At 53.0% G+C, this 11,500-nt stretch overlaps 1 protein-coding gene across 6 annotated transcripts in view; it reads right to left on the reverse strand.

Annotated features, from left to right (window-relative positions):
• Window positions 1–11,500, reverse strand: part of ARAP1 (ArfGAP with RhoGAP domain, ankyrin repeat and PH domain 1) — a 67,102-nt gene that overhangs the window by 28,682 nt on the left and 26,920 nt on the right. For 5 of the 6 annotated variants that reach the window (XM_060607680.3, XM_060607679.3, XM_078433116.2 and 2 more), the window contains exon 4: window positions 347–516. In XM_060607680.3, the coding sequence (XP_060463663.1) occupies window positions 347–516 (170 nt within the window). Of the gene's footprint in view, window positions 1–346; window positions 517–8,341; window positions 8,692–11,500 lie in introns of those variants that run through there. The other variant, XM_078433118.2, reaches the window with a different exon arrangement.

The following is an 11,500-nucleotide window of genomic DNA, read 5'->3' on the forward strand; positions in this document are numbered from 1 at the left end:
CAAGGACTGTTTAAAGAGGCTAAAAAAATAACAAGAATCAAGAATCGAGAAAAATGGACACTCCAAGTTGAAAAGCAAACCATCAACAACCATGGAAAATAGCCCTAGACTTTAAACCAAGGGCAATTCAAAAAGTTTGCCATGTGCACTTAACAGTCAGTAGGTCAGATAGGTGGGTGCCGTCTCCATTTTGAGGATGAAGAGAATGGTGCTCACCTGTCCAGGGCCACACTGTGTTGGTGGCGGAGCCCAGCAGAAAGTTTGATCCGTGCATCCTTGCAGACTCCCAAGGGGCCCTGATCCCAGGCTACCCACCAGGAACCTCATGCCTGGCTATTGCACTCACCGAACTCTGGGGGCAGGCGAAGAGGCTTCGGGGGGATCTCCGGGGGGCTGGGAGGTGGAGACGGTGGCTGTGGAGGCACTCGGGGGAAGGTGGCCGGGGGCTCCTCAGGCGCTGGCTGGGGAGGGGATGATGGTGGTGATGACAGTAACTCCTCCTCCCTGGAGGGAAGGCTGAGAACAGACCAAAAGTTGGGCACCCAGGGTTAGCTCCAGGTAGGGGAATCACTGGGCTGGCATCACTATGTGACAGAGCCAGGCCTCAAACCCACTGAACTCCCAGCTCACCTGGGCTGTAGCAAAGCTCATTCATTCCACAGACTCAGACGGGAGCCCTCCTCACCTCACTCCCCTGCCCCCAAACCTCCAAGCTCCCCAAGCCTAAAGGAGGCCGGCACCTTCTTTGGCATGTATAAGTTGCCCCTGCATTGCTGTGATCAGGTCACCTATCCCCAAAGCTCTAGCTTTTAGCCACATGTACCCACAGCGTCTCCAATCTAGCAGTCCAGAGTGGGCTGCATCCTAGCCTGTGGAGTCAGGGAAGACTGGAGGAAGTGATGCTTGACTTGAGCTTTTTTTATTTTATTTTATTTTTTTATTAATTTTTTTTAATGTTTATTTATTTTTGAGACAGAGAGAGACAGAGCATGAACGGGGGAGGGTCACAGAGAGAGGGAGACACAGAATCCGAAACAGGCTCCAGGCTCCGAGCTGTCAGCACAAAGCCCGGCGCGGGGCTCGAACCCACGGACTGTGAGATCATGACCTGAGCCGAAGTCGGACACTTAACCGACCAAGCCACCCAGGCGCCCCATTGACTTGAGCTTTTAAGGATAAGAAGGCATGTGTTGGTGAGTGGATGGGTTCAGGATCAAAATGGACATCTAAGCCAAGGGCAGAGACCAGAGCCTCAGAAACCAAGTCGTAAGGCCCTGAGTCTTAGGGGTCTCTGGCTCAAGACTACCTTCTCCCTTGCCCCAGACATGGATGCAAACGTGTCCACCTCCTGGGTGCCTCAGACCCCTCAAATTCACCTGATCCCACCAGACTTAATCCCAATATTGTTAACACAAAGCGTCATATTAGTTTCAGGTGTATGATACAGTGACTCAACAATCCTATACAGTACTCAGTGCTCATCACAGGCGTACTCCTGACCCCCTTCACCCATTTCACCCCCCACCCCCACCCACCTCCCCTCTGGTAACCATCAGTTTGTTCTCCGTATTTAAGCATCTGGTTTTTTGTCTCCTTTTTTTGTTATTTGTTTCTGAAATTCCGTATGAGTGAAATCATACGGTATTTGTCTTTCTCTGACTGACTTGTCTCACTTAGCAGTGTAGCCTCTAGGTCCATCCATGTTGTTGCACATGGCGCACAATCTCATTCTCTTTATGGCAGAGTAATGTTCCATTGTATATATAGACCACCTCTTCTTTACCCATTCACCTATCAATGGACACTGAGGTTGCTTCTGTATCTTGGCTATTGTAAATAATGCTACAATAAACATCGGGCTGCATACACTTTTTGAATTAGTCTTTTCATTTCCTGTGGGTAAACACCCAATAGTGGAATTACTGGATTATATAGTTCTATTTTTCATTTTTTGAGGAACCTCTTTACTGTTTCCCACAGTGGCTCCACCAATTTGCCTTTCCACCAACAGTGCACAAGGGTTCCTTCTTCTACACATCCCTGCCATCTCTTGTTATGTCCTTACCGCACTCCTCTTGCACACCAGCTCCCCATCTCTGCTATCACTCCCCCAGAAACCCTTCCCCAACTCCAAGGCCGGGTTCAGGGCCCCCTGAGCTCCCACAGCCTCAGTGCTCTGTGTATCAGTCTCAGCACAGATCACACTGTTCCCTACAGGCTAAGTGTCTCCCGAGTGTCTCCTGGCTTTGGCATCAGATGTGAGTTTGAACCTTGACTCAGTCTTAGTTCCCGTGTGTCCAAGGGCAAGCACCTAGCCCCTCTGAGACTCAGTTTCTTCTTCTGTAGAGGGGGGACTATATCACCGACCTGGCAGGGCGTTTGGAGAATTAACCAAGACAAGGCGTGTTTTGTGCCCCCACAGCTGGAACAAGGGACCTAGCCCTAGAGGCCTGGCCCCACCCACTCTCTCTGCCAGTGTCTGGCAGGGGCCAAGGAGGAACATCAGAGTGGGTGGGCAATTGTCTCACTGGTTATTTTCAGCCTGGTTATTGCCCCAACATTCCTGGCAGTGATTGGCAGTGTGCGTTTATCACAAAAGCAAGCAAGAGCTGGGGCATGACCATGATGCCAGGCCTTTGTTCCTGCTGTTGCCTCCTCCAGGAATCCCTTCCCCCTGGTCTCTGACCAGAGAACATCCATTCACCCTTTATCTCCAAACTCAAGTTCTGCTTCTCTGAATGCCTTTCCTGACCCCTCTTCCACACTCCCCCAGACCCTGCCCATCTCCCCCTCTGTGACAAGCTTCAGACAAATGATTCCAAATAACATTTTTTAAAGTATCTTCCTCCTTTGTGCCAGGCATTTATACTATGCCAGGACCTGAACCCTGACTCTGCAGTCTATGGGCCTCCTAAGATACATGGCTGTTTCCATATTACCCTGTAGTCTAATGGTCTCCTCCCCACGTGTAGGTCAAGAAGGAGTGAACTCCTTCCCTTTCTTTGAGAGAATCTGACCTTCGGCTCGCTTTCTCACACTGCTCCCCTAGAAACCTGCCGAAGGTGGTATGTCAGCCACATTCCTTGGCAACGTTGCCTTGGACAAAAGTGGCCTGAGCGAGGCACTGCACCTAGACGGGGAGAAATTGTAAGTGGCTCTCAACCCGGTGGAGGAGCTGGAGCTTTGGGCTTCCCTGAACGTGGTGGCTTGTCACTGGCACAACCCATGTAGGAACCCGAAACCACACCTGTGGGTTCGTTAGATGGAATACTGGACTCTTGAATCAAGAGGTTTCTAAGCCAGGGTGGCTCTCACACCTACCTGTCATCTCAGTCCCCCACCTCTCCTGGGGGGCCACGGAGAATGGCTCCTGGACAGCTGTGTGAACTGACTGCCACAAGGACCCCACAGCAGAGGAAGGCCCACCACTACCCTGGTGGCCAGCTGTTTCGTCTTAAATGCTCCTCAGGGAATCTGATGCCAAGTGGTGCTCATGAGAGCCTGAATGTTTAGCTGGGCCGAAGAAGACCCCCTGGTGAACACTGCACTAGACTGTCTCCCCTACTTGACCCTGAGTGTCTTTAGGCCAGGGGCAGCATCAGACTTGATTTTTTATCTCCACAGCCCAGTGCAGGAACTGGCTGAGTCAACAACAAGAGCATGTTGGGTGGGTGGGTGGGTGAGTGGACACATGAGCAGGTGGATGGATGACAAGACAAGTAAATGGCTGAATGGACAGGTGGGTGGTGACAGATAGGTAAGTGGATAGGTTGCCATTACAGTTGAGAGAAAAGCAAATGAAAGGGTGAATGAAGACCTAGAGACTGAGTAAGTACCCACAGGTCCAAGGGCATGACCCCCAGCTGGTCAGGTGCAATGTCCTCGGAGGCTTCCTGACAGGCAAAGCAATCTATCGCACCCAGCCTGCCAGACTCCAGGAAGAAGGGGCCCTTGGGGGCCTGGCCTGTGATGAGCCAAGAGTAAAACTCCAAGCTGTCAGGTCAGTGCCAGTCAGGCTGGCCCCGGGGAAGTGGGGTCAGGCTCTGCCCCTCCAATGCCAAGAAGGGCTGAGTGGTTCCCTGGACTGACCCCCTCCCCAGGACTGAGAGCCAGCACTGAGGGGAAGGTGGCAACAGAGCATCCTCAGAGCTGAAGAAGCAATGGCCCTCCCATCCCTGGACCCCAGGTGCCCCCTATCACCGTCCTGATCGGCTGCGAGGGACCCGCCCATCTGAAGCATGTGAGTTCCCTGAGGCAGGTGCCACACCTACCTTCTTCACTATGGCATGCCCAGCACTCAGCAGGGATTAATAAATAAATGAAGACCTGGGTTCATTAATTCTTATTAGTTTTCTGTGCGTGCATTATTCCCAGTTGTCTTCATTTACTCATCACAAGGTCTCTATAAAGTATGGCCTACTGTTATCCCAAATTTACAGATGAGGAAACAGGCACAGAGACACAAAGTTAATTTGTCCCGGATCCCACAGCTGGGATTTGCACCCAGGCAGTCTGGCACCACAGCCTGCAAACTCAACCACGGTGTCAAATGAGGCCACAGCCAGGATCTGAGAGCTTCTCTGAGGCTCGCCTCCTTACAGTGGCCAACCCAACTCAGCATCTAGGCAGCTCTGGAGCTGCCATCCAAGAGGAAATGTGATCACAACTCTGACAGTCATTGTGACCATGGCAAGAAGGGAGAGGGGAACAGTGCAAAGGGCTCCTCTCCTAGCACAGTCTTTGTAGGAAAATGGCTATGTGCCAAGCAAGTGGGAGCAAGGGGAAACCCACCCCCCCTTCCATGGACCTCCAGGCCTTATTCTATCATCCTCTTCCAGGAACCTTCCTGGCTGACCTCTGCCTGCCTACCACAGGGGACGGGGCCATGCTGAGTCAGGGCCAGGCCAGGAAAGGAGAAGTGGTATCCGGAAGGCACAGCATGTGGGAAAACCCCAGAGGAAAGGATAGTGCCCACAAAGTGCCCCCACCCCAGTTGGAGTCCTGGACGTCAGTGCCTATAACCCTAAGAGCGGCCTCAGCTCCAATCTACAGCTGAGGTCCAGCTGGGATGTTTCCTATTGACCTCTGATCCAACAGATCAGAAGACTGGCCCCAACCCTGAGCCCCAAACATGAGCACATGCTCAGTGGCCCCTCCCTCCAAACCTTTGCTTACACTGCTTGCTTTCTCCACACTACCCTCTATCATCTCAGCCCATGGAAAGCCTGTGTGTACCTAAGAGTACAGCTCAATGGGCCTGTCCTCTAGGGGGCCTCCACCTGCCCCCCAGCCCTGGCTCCCCTGCTCCTTCAGTCCCTTTTTCCTCTATCCAAGTGACATATGGACACATCTGCTCTACTCACTATGCCCATAGCAAGACCAGGAGACTCCTGGACGGGGCAGAGGCTGATCCACCCCAGGATGGGATCACAGCCTGAGGTTTGTTTTATTGGATTGGGGCAAATACACACAGCTGACCTTAAACCTGGGGGTTAGGGGACATGTGAGGGTCCCATGTCAGAATGGGTAAGAGTAGGGTAACCACATAATTAATCGTATAAACCAGAACACTTCTGACAGTTAAAAGAGGCACTGTTAGTAACTATGTCAGAACAACAGGTATAAACAGGGCCTGTCCCAGGCAAAAATGAGATGTGTGGTCTGTCTAGCTAAGAGGCAGAGCTTTGGAGGGTGCCTGGGTGGCTCAGTCGGTTGAGTATCTGACTTCAGCTCGGGTCATGATCTCATGGTCCATGAGTTCGAGCCCCACGTCGGGCTCTGTGCTGTCAGTTCAGAGCCTAGAGCCTCCTTCAGATTCTGTCTCCCTCTCTCTCTGCCCCTCCCCCTCTCAAAAACGAAAACATTAAAAAAAAAAAAAAAAAAGGAGGCAGAGCTTTGGAGCCAGGCTGAACACAGTCAAATCCCAGCTTGACTACACATCAGTTTCTGACTTCACAAAGCAGCTAACTATAGCTCTGATCCTCAGTTTCCTCTCTGATATGCTTCCAGGCTTACTGACAATTCAGTAAGAAGAGTCATGACCACGGGTCATCAGCACAACTCTTTCACCCTGGCTGTGATGAAAGAGGCTCAGACAGCACAGGCTGGGCCAGGAACCTGCTTCATGGCCTCCTCCCCTAGGGTGGCCCCTGGCTCTCCCTTCATATCTTTCTGTCTACATCAATCTCTGGCCAAAGGAACCAGGCTTCACCATAAGGGCACATGGACCAACAGAGTGAGGCACCCTACATATCTCAGGCTGGCCTTGAACTCATCCCCTGCTCACATTTCAGCCATGCTTACCTGAGCTGCATTCCATAAATGCATACTTCCAGGCTTTGGCATATGTTGTTCCTTCCACCTGGAACACCCTTCTCTGTCCAAATTGTACATCCTCCTCCTCCACTTTGTGCCTCCTCTCATGCTCCAGGCTGGGCTGGGGCCTCTTTGGGGCTCCTCCACCCTCCATACTTCCACTCAGTATAGCTGTGTCTATCAATATTCATTTCACTGAACTGACCTCAGAGGACCAAGGACCCAGGCCTACACCCTGTCTTGGATTCAAGACCTTCCCCCTAAAGTGTCGCACAGGCCTTGGAGGGACCTAGCCCAATCTCAATCCCTGGACTCTCGCCAGCAGGACTGAGACGTGGGATGAGGCCCAATTACCTGAACACATCCATGTCTTACCCTGACTCCCCTCCCCATGGGGGCAAAACTTCCCAGCTGCCCACTTCCTCATTTGTGCCCTGGCTATGAGGGCTCAGGCCTCAGTCCTGTGCTTCTTGCTTCCTCGGTGGCTGCCCCTGTCCTTCCTTCTCCATTATGAGACCCAAAGGTCAACCCCTCCAGCATTCCCCTGCCTCTGTTCTCTTACTTCTGCCCAGATCACAGCATGGAGAGCCCTTGCTGGGCTTTCACTTGGTTAGTGTCTGCACAATGCCTCTCAGCCTCTGCACATGCTGTGAGCCCTCTCAGGCAGGCCAATCTCCCTCCACATCATGACACCACTCAACACAGGGGGTTTTCAGAGGGTATGTATTGATGACTGAATGACCACCACCCCACTCACTTCCTGATCACTAGAGAAGGTCAGAAGCTCCCCTACCCCTCCATAGAGCAGCACCCAATTAACCTGGCACCCACCCTCGCAACCAAGGCTTCATTCAGCTCTTAGCACTTTTTCCTGGAACAACAGCTACCACTTACTAAGTACCCAGTGTGTACTAAGCACTCTTCTGGGAGGCTTTTTCATTTAATCCCCACAATGATCCAGATCATCAGCTCCACTGTACCCAGGACATGCCTCCAGGAGGTCTACTCAACTGCTCCCTCCTCTAAGCTCACACAGCCTGTTGGGTCCTTCATGGAATGCCTACCACCAGGCCTACACTGAGCTTTCCCACAGGCAAGCCGTGCTGTAGTGGGCAGGAGGAGACAGAGGCCCAGCCCTCCTGTGGCAGCTAATCATGCTTCCCAGGTCTGGCCCTGTGCTGTTTACTAAGGGCAGAAGGGTGAGGAGGTTTATCCCTGAGGGAGCTCATGACTGTGTTGAGCTCATCCCCCCATCCTGAGTGTCCCGCCCAGGGCTGTCTTAGCAGGAGGAGAAGGTGTAGGTAGGGGTCTGCTGAACACTGTGGAAAGATGAGCCAAGGGCATAGGGTAGGCTGGGTGCACAGACAGGACCTGGTTAGAGGCATCTCTATGTCCCCACTGATCTAAGCACAGGGTTGTTGAGTTCATTAGGGGTCCACAGCAACTGGGGGGAGAGGTCAGCCCAGCCCCCAACAACATAGGCACCCGCCACACTGCTTGCCCTGGGGAAGAGGGGTAGGAACCACACCAACTAAGTGCTAGCCTTCAGTTGGTCTCCCTATTATCCTGAACTCAGTGGGAGGGCAAAGGGGTTCAGGCAGGAGGTTCCCAGAGCCACAATACCCTTGAACTTGACACTGAAAGAAGCCAGAACTGAGGAGACCAGCACCAGGTCCCTGAAGGGTAGACACCCACAGACGGGCAGTCTCTCAGGTACCATGGGCTCCCAGTGGGCCCAGGAGACAGGCTTATGGGAAGACGAGAGGCCTGAAAAGCCCAGGGCAGAGAGAAGGAAAAGAGAAGGGGAAAAAAAGAGAGGGCAAGAGAAAAACAGAAGATGTGGAGAAAGTGAAAGAAGAGAGAAAATTCTGACAGCAAAAAAGGGAGGGGGGCAGGAGTACCACAGAAAACTCTGTCCAGAGGTGACAGACAGACAGACAGGGATTCCTGCCTTCCCAGACCCTCTGAAGGAGCCTCTCCCCACCACCCCCGCCAACAGCCCAGCCCAAAGCTTCCCCTTTCTCACCCTCAGATGTCCACTAGGTCCTGGGCCAGAGGACTCCCACAGCTCCGGCTCGAGAGAGTGCTGTGTGCCTGACCAGGCAGCTCGTCTGACCAGGGCTGGTCTAGCAGACAGCCAGGCCCCTGTTCCCTGGGTGTGTCTGAGGCCGTGTCTGGGTCCAGGTACGGCTCTGAGTGGCTGTGATCACTTATCTGAGAGTGTTTCTGAGTAAAACTGGATCTGTCTGGGAGTGAGTGAGTGAGTGTGTGTGTGTGTGTGTGTGTGTGTGTACATCTAGCTCTAGTCTCCCGTGGCTTCCTGCTCTCCTCCTCCCCCACCCCCTGCAGCCCTGGCCAATACACACTTCCTGAAAACACTGAGAAAGAGAAAAGTCACCCAGAATCCCCTGGGGCAGACACTTCCTCCCCGCCTCCAGCCTGCCCCCCCATCCCAAGTTGGAATGGGACAAACCACCCCGGTGCTGGCAAGCAGGGCCTTACAGAGTAGACACTCAGGAAGCTCTGGACTTGGCTGCTCCTTCCCCACCCCCACAAGGAGGCCCAGAGAGGCTGGGAAAGAGGCTCTTTGAAGGGAGCAAGTTCTGCCCCAGCAACAAGTGATCAGCCTTCAGGAAGACCAGGGATTGGCTGGGCTGCAGGGCAGTTAAGGGTACAGGTGGGAGGCCTTGCAGTGTGATTCCAGCTGGCAGCTGCCCCCTCTGGGCAAATACTTCCTCTTTGAAGGTATCTCCAGACATCTAGGTATTAGAGGAGGAAACTGAGGCCCAGAGCAATCTGAGAGGGGCTCTGTGGAGTGACCCTGGAACACCTGGCCCAGAAATGACCCCTCTGCCACTCGGAAGCAGGCTCAGAGGGTCCACATCTATGATACTTGAAGCTGAGTAGACTGGGCCCCGGCCCAGGAGGCAGGGTCTGACCATTGGCTTCCACTCTGCTGGGCCATGTGACTCTGGGCGTTTCTCATCATCTCCGGACTCATCGGCAAGTTCCCTATTACAAGCTTAAACAATGGTGGGGGTGCGGACCCTGTGAGGGGTGAAGTGGGGTCCTCCCAGGCCAGGCAGAATGGTGAGCCTGGTTCTGAGAATCCTGACCCAGTTGGGTCGGCTCATTTTCTGCCTGCCTCCTCGAAGGCCTCTGCCTTTCTAAGATGTCCGGGCGTGACACAGGTTGCATAGTAGGAAGGGATTTGGGGTGTGAGCGCGGGGCCCTTTAACCCTATGGTCTACTGTCCGGTGTGTGCTGAGGGCACTCTTTGGGTGCTGGGTCAGCATGGGTAGCACACGTGCTCAGCACTGGGCAGTGCAGAAACTCATACAGTCGTCATCGATTCACACACACAACAAGGCACCTGGCACTGTCCCAGGTGTTAGGGATTCAGCACTAAACAAAATCAACAAGAATCTTGGCCCTAACAGAGCTGACCCTAGTGGGCTTTGCAGCATGTGTACACACATTGGCTCACCCCTGGGGCTACGCAAAGAACACACAGCACGTGCACTCACAAATGGACTCATGCTGTTGGCGTCCCCACTGTGCCAGCACACACGGGCACAGGTACGTGTGCACACGGGCCCGGATGAACTCATACACACACCACCGCAAGTAACCATGGAAATCATATAAATGCCCACTCGCATGTACATCTTAGGATCACAAATGGCCTCCCTTAAAACGTGTGCAGACACATAAATACACAGACACGTGACTACCTTGACAGCTTGCACAAACATGCACACCTATCAGTGCACACATACCAACCGGCTAGGCATGCCCTCACGTGGAGTCACTATCTCAAGAGGACACACATGCACACACAGCAGATAGTTCCCAAATTCCACCGGGGAGGCTGGTGATGGCCTGGAGCCAGGCAGAAATGCTCGCTCAGTCACCACGTGAATCGGTGTAAAAGGTCTTAAGATTCAGAGAGTGAGAACCCCGTTACTAAAGGGTGTAAGCAAGGACCCAAAGGCCATATCAGGAAGAAGGGACTCCTGCAAAGGGGGCAGGAGGAGGCCAGGTTGAGGAGCCTTCCAATGTGCACCATGGAGCCCAGGTTCCATAGGGAGGGGCTGTGAGGGATAGACAATCAGGCTACATCCTGGTCTCCTCCCTGCCCAGCCTTCACCTGTTACACATACATGAAGTTCCATCTGCAGTGAGTTTTTCTACCACTTGGCTTTAAAGATTTTGTACACCCTGGAAGTCAGAGTGCTAGGACCTGCAGATGCTGACTGACTGTTCCAAATGTCAAAGACCCCAGGACAAGGAAGCCAGGGTTGGCAGCTCACCTCCCATCACACTCTACTTTAAGAAAGAGCCCCCTGTACTGATGGCTCAGAGCCTGGAGCCTGCTTCAGATTCTGTGTCTCCCTCTCTCTCTGCCCCTCCCCTGCTCACACTCTGTCTCTCTCTAAAAAAAAAAAAACAAATAAACATTAAAAGAAAAAAACAAAACAAAAACAAGGGGCCAGATTACTGAGCATGGCAGCCTGGCCTCCCCCGTAGGTTGGCTAAGTGACTAAGTTCAGACTAAGGCTCTGAGGGTGGAGGCTGGTACCCTGGAGCATAGACAGGACGCTTGCTCTATCCTGCCAAGTCTCCTGAATGCAGATGTCAGTACCAGGAGGGCTATGGAGGCCAAGGAGGGCACCTGATGGAGAAACAGGCCCAGAGGGGCAGCTGCTAATCAGTCACACAGCTAGCTAGGCCTGCCCCTAGGTATTCTGACTCTGAAACAGGAATCCAGGCCTCCACTCCCTCAATGAGGGGTTTGCCTCCTCAGACCTTGAGAATTCCCAATGGACAGGGCTCTGTCTTCTGTCCTTGTTCACCTTCTCCCACCCCCAGAGACAGATGGGCAAACAGAAATAGACAGACACACACACATATTCTCTCTCCCCCCCACCACTCCCCATCCTGTTGATGGAATTAAAAGAAATAAAAACGGCTCATGCATGCATCAGAATGGCCACCAGAGGGCACAATAGTGCCAGGAAACCCCAATCTAAACAGTGAGCCAGGCTCCTAGGGGACCCGAGTATGGTCCCCAGTTGTGTGAATTCAGGAAAGGCACAAACCCTTCTTGTGCTTCCACCAATCAAACCTCAAAACACGACAGCCATGGCTGGGCCTTCAAGGCCCCCTTACTTAATTCTCCTCT

Source organism: Panthera onca, chromosome D1, assembly GCF_046562875.1.
Source record: "Panthera onca isolate mPanOnc1 chromosome D1, mPanOnc1 haplotype 2, whole genome shotgun sequence".
Lineage (NCBI taxonomy): Eukaryota > Metazoa > Chordata > Mammalia > Carnivora > Felidae > Panthera > Panthera onca.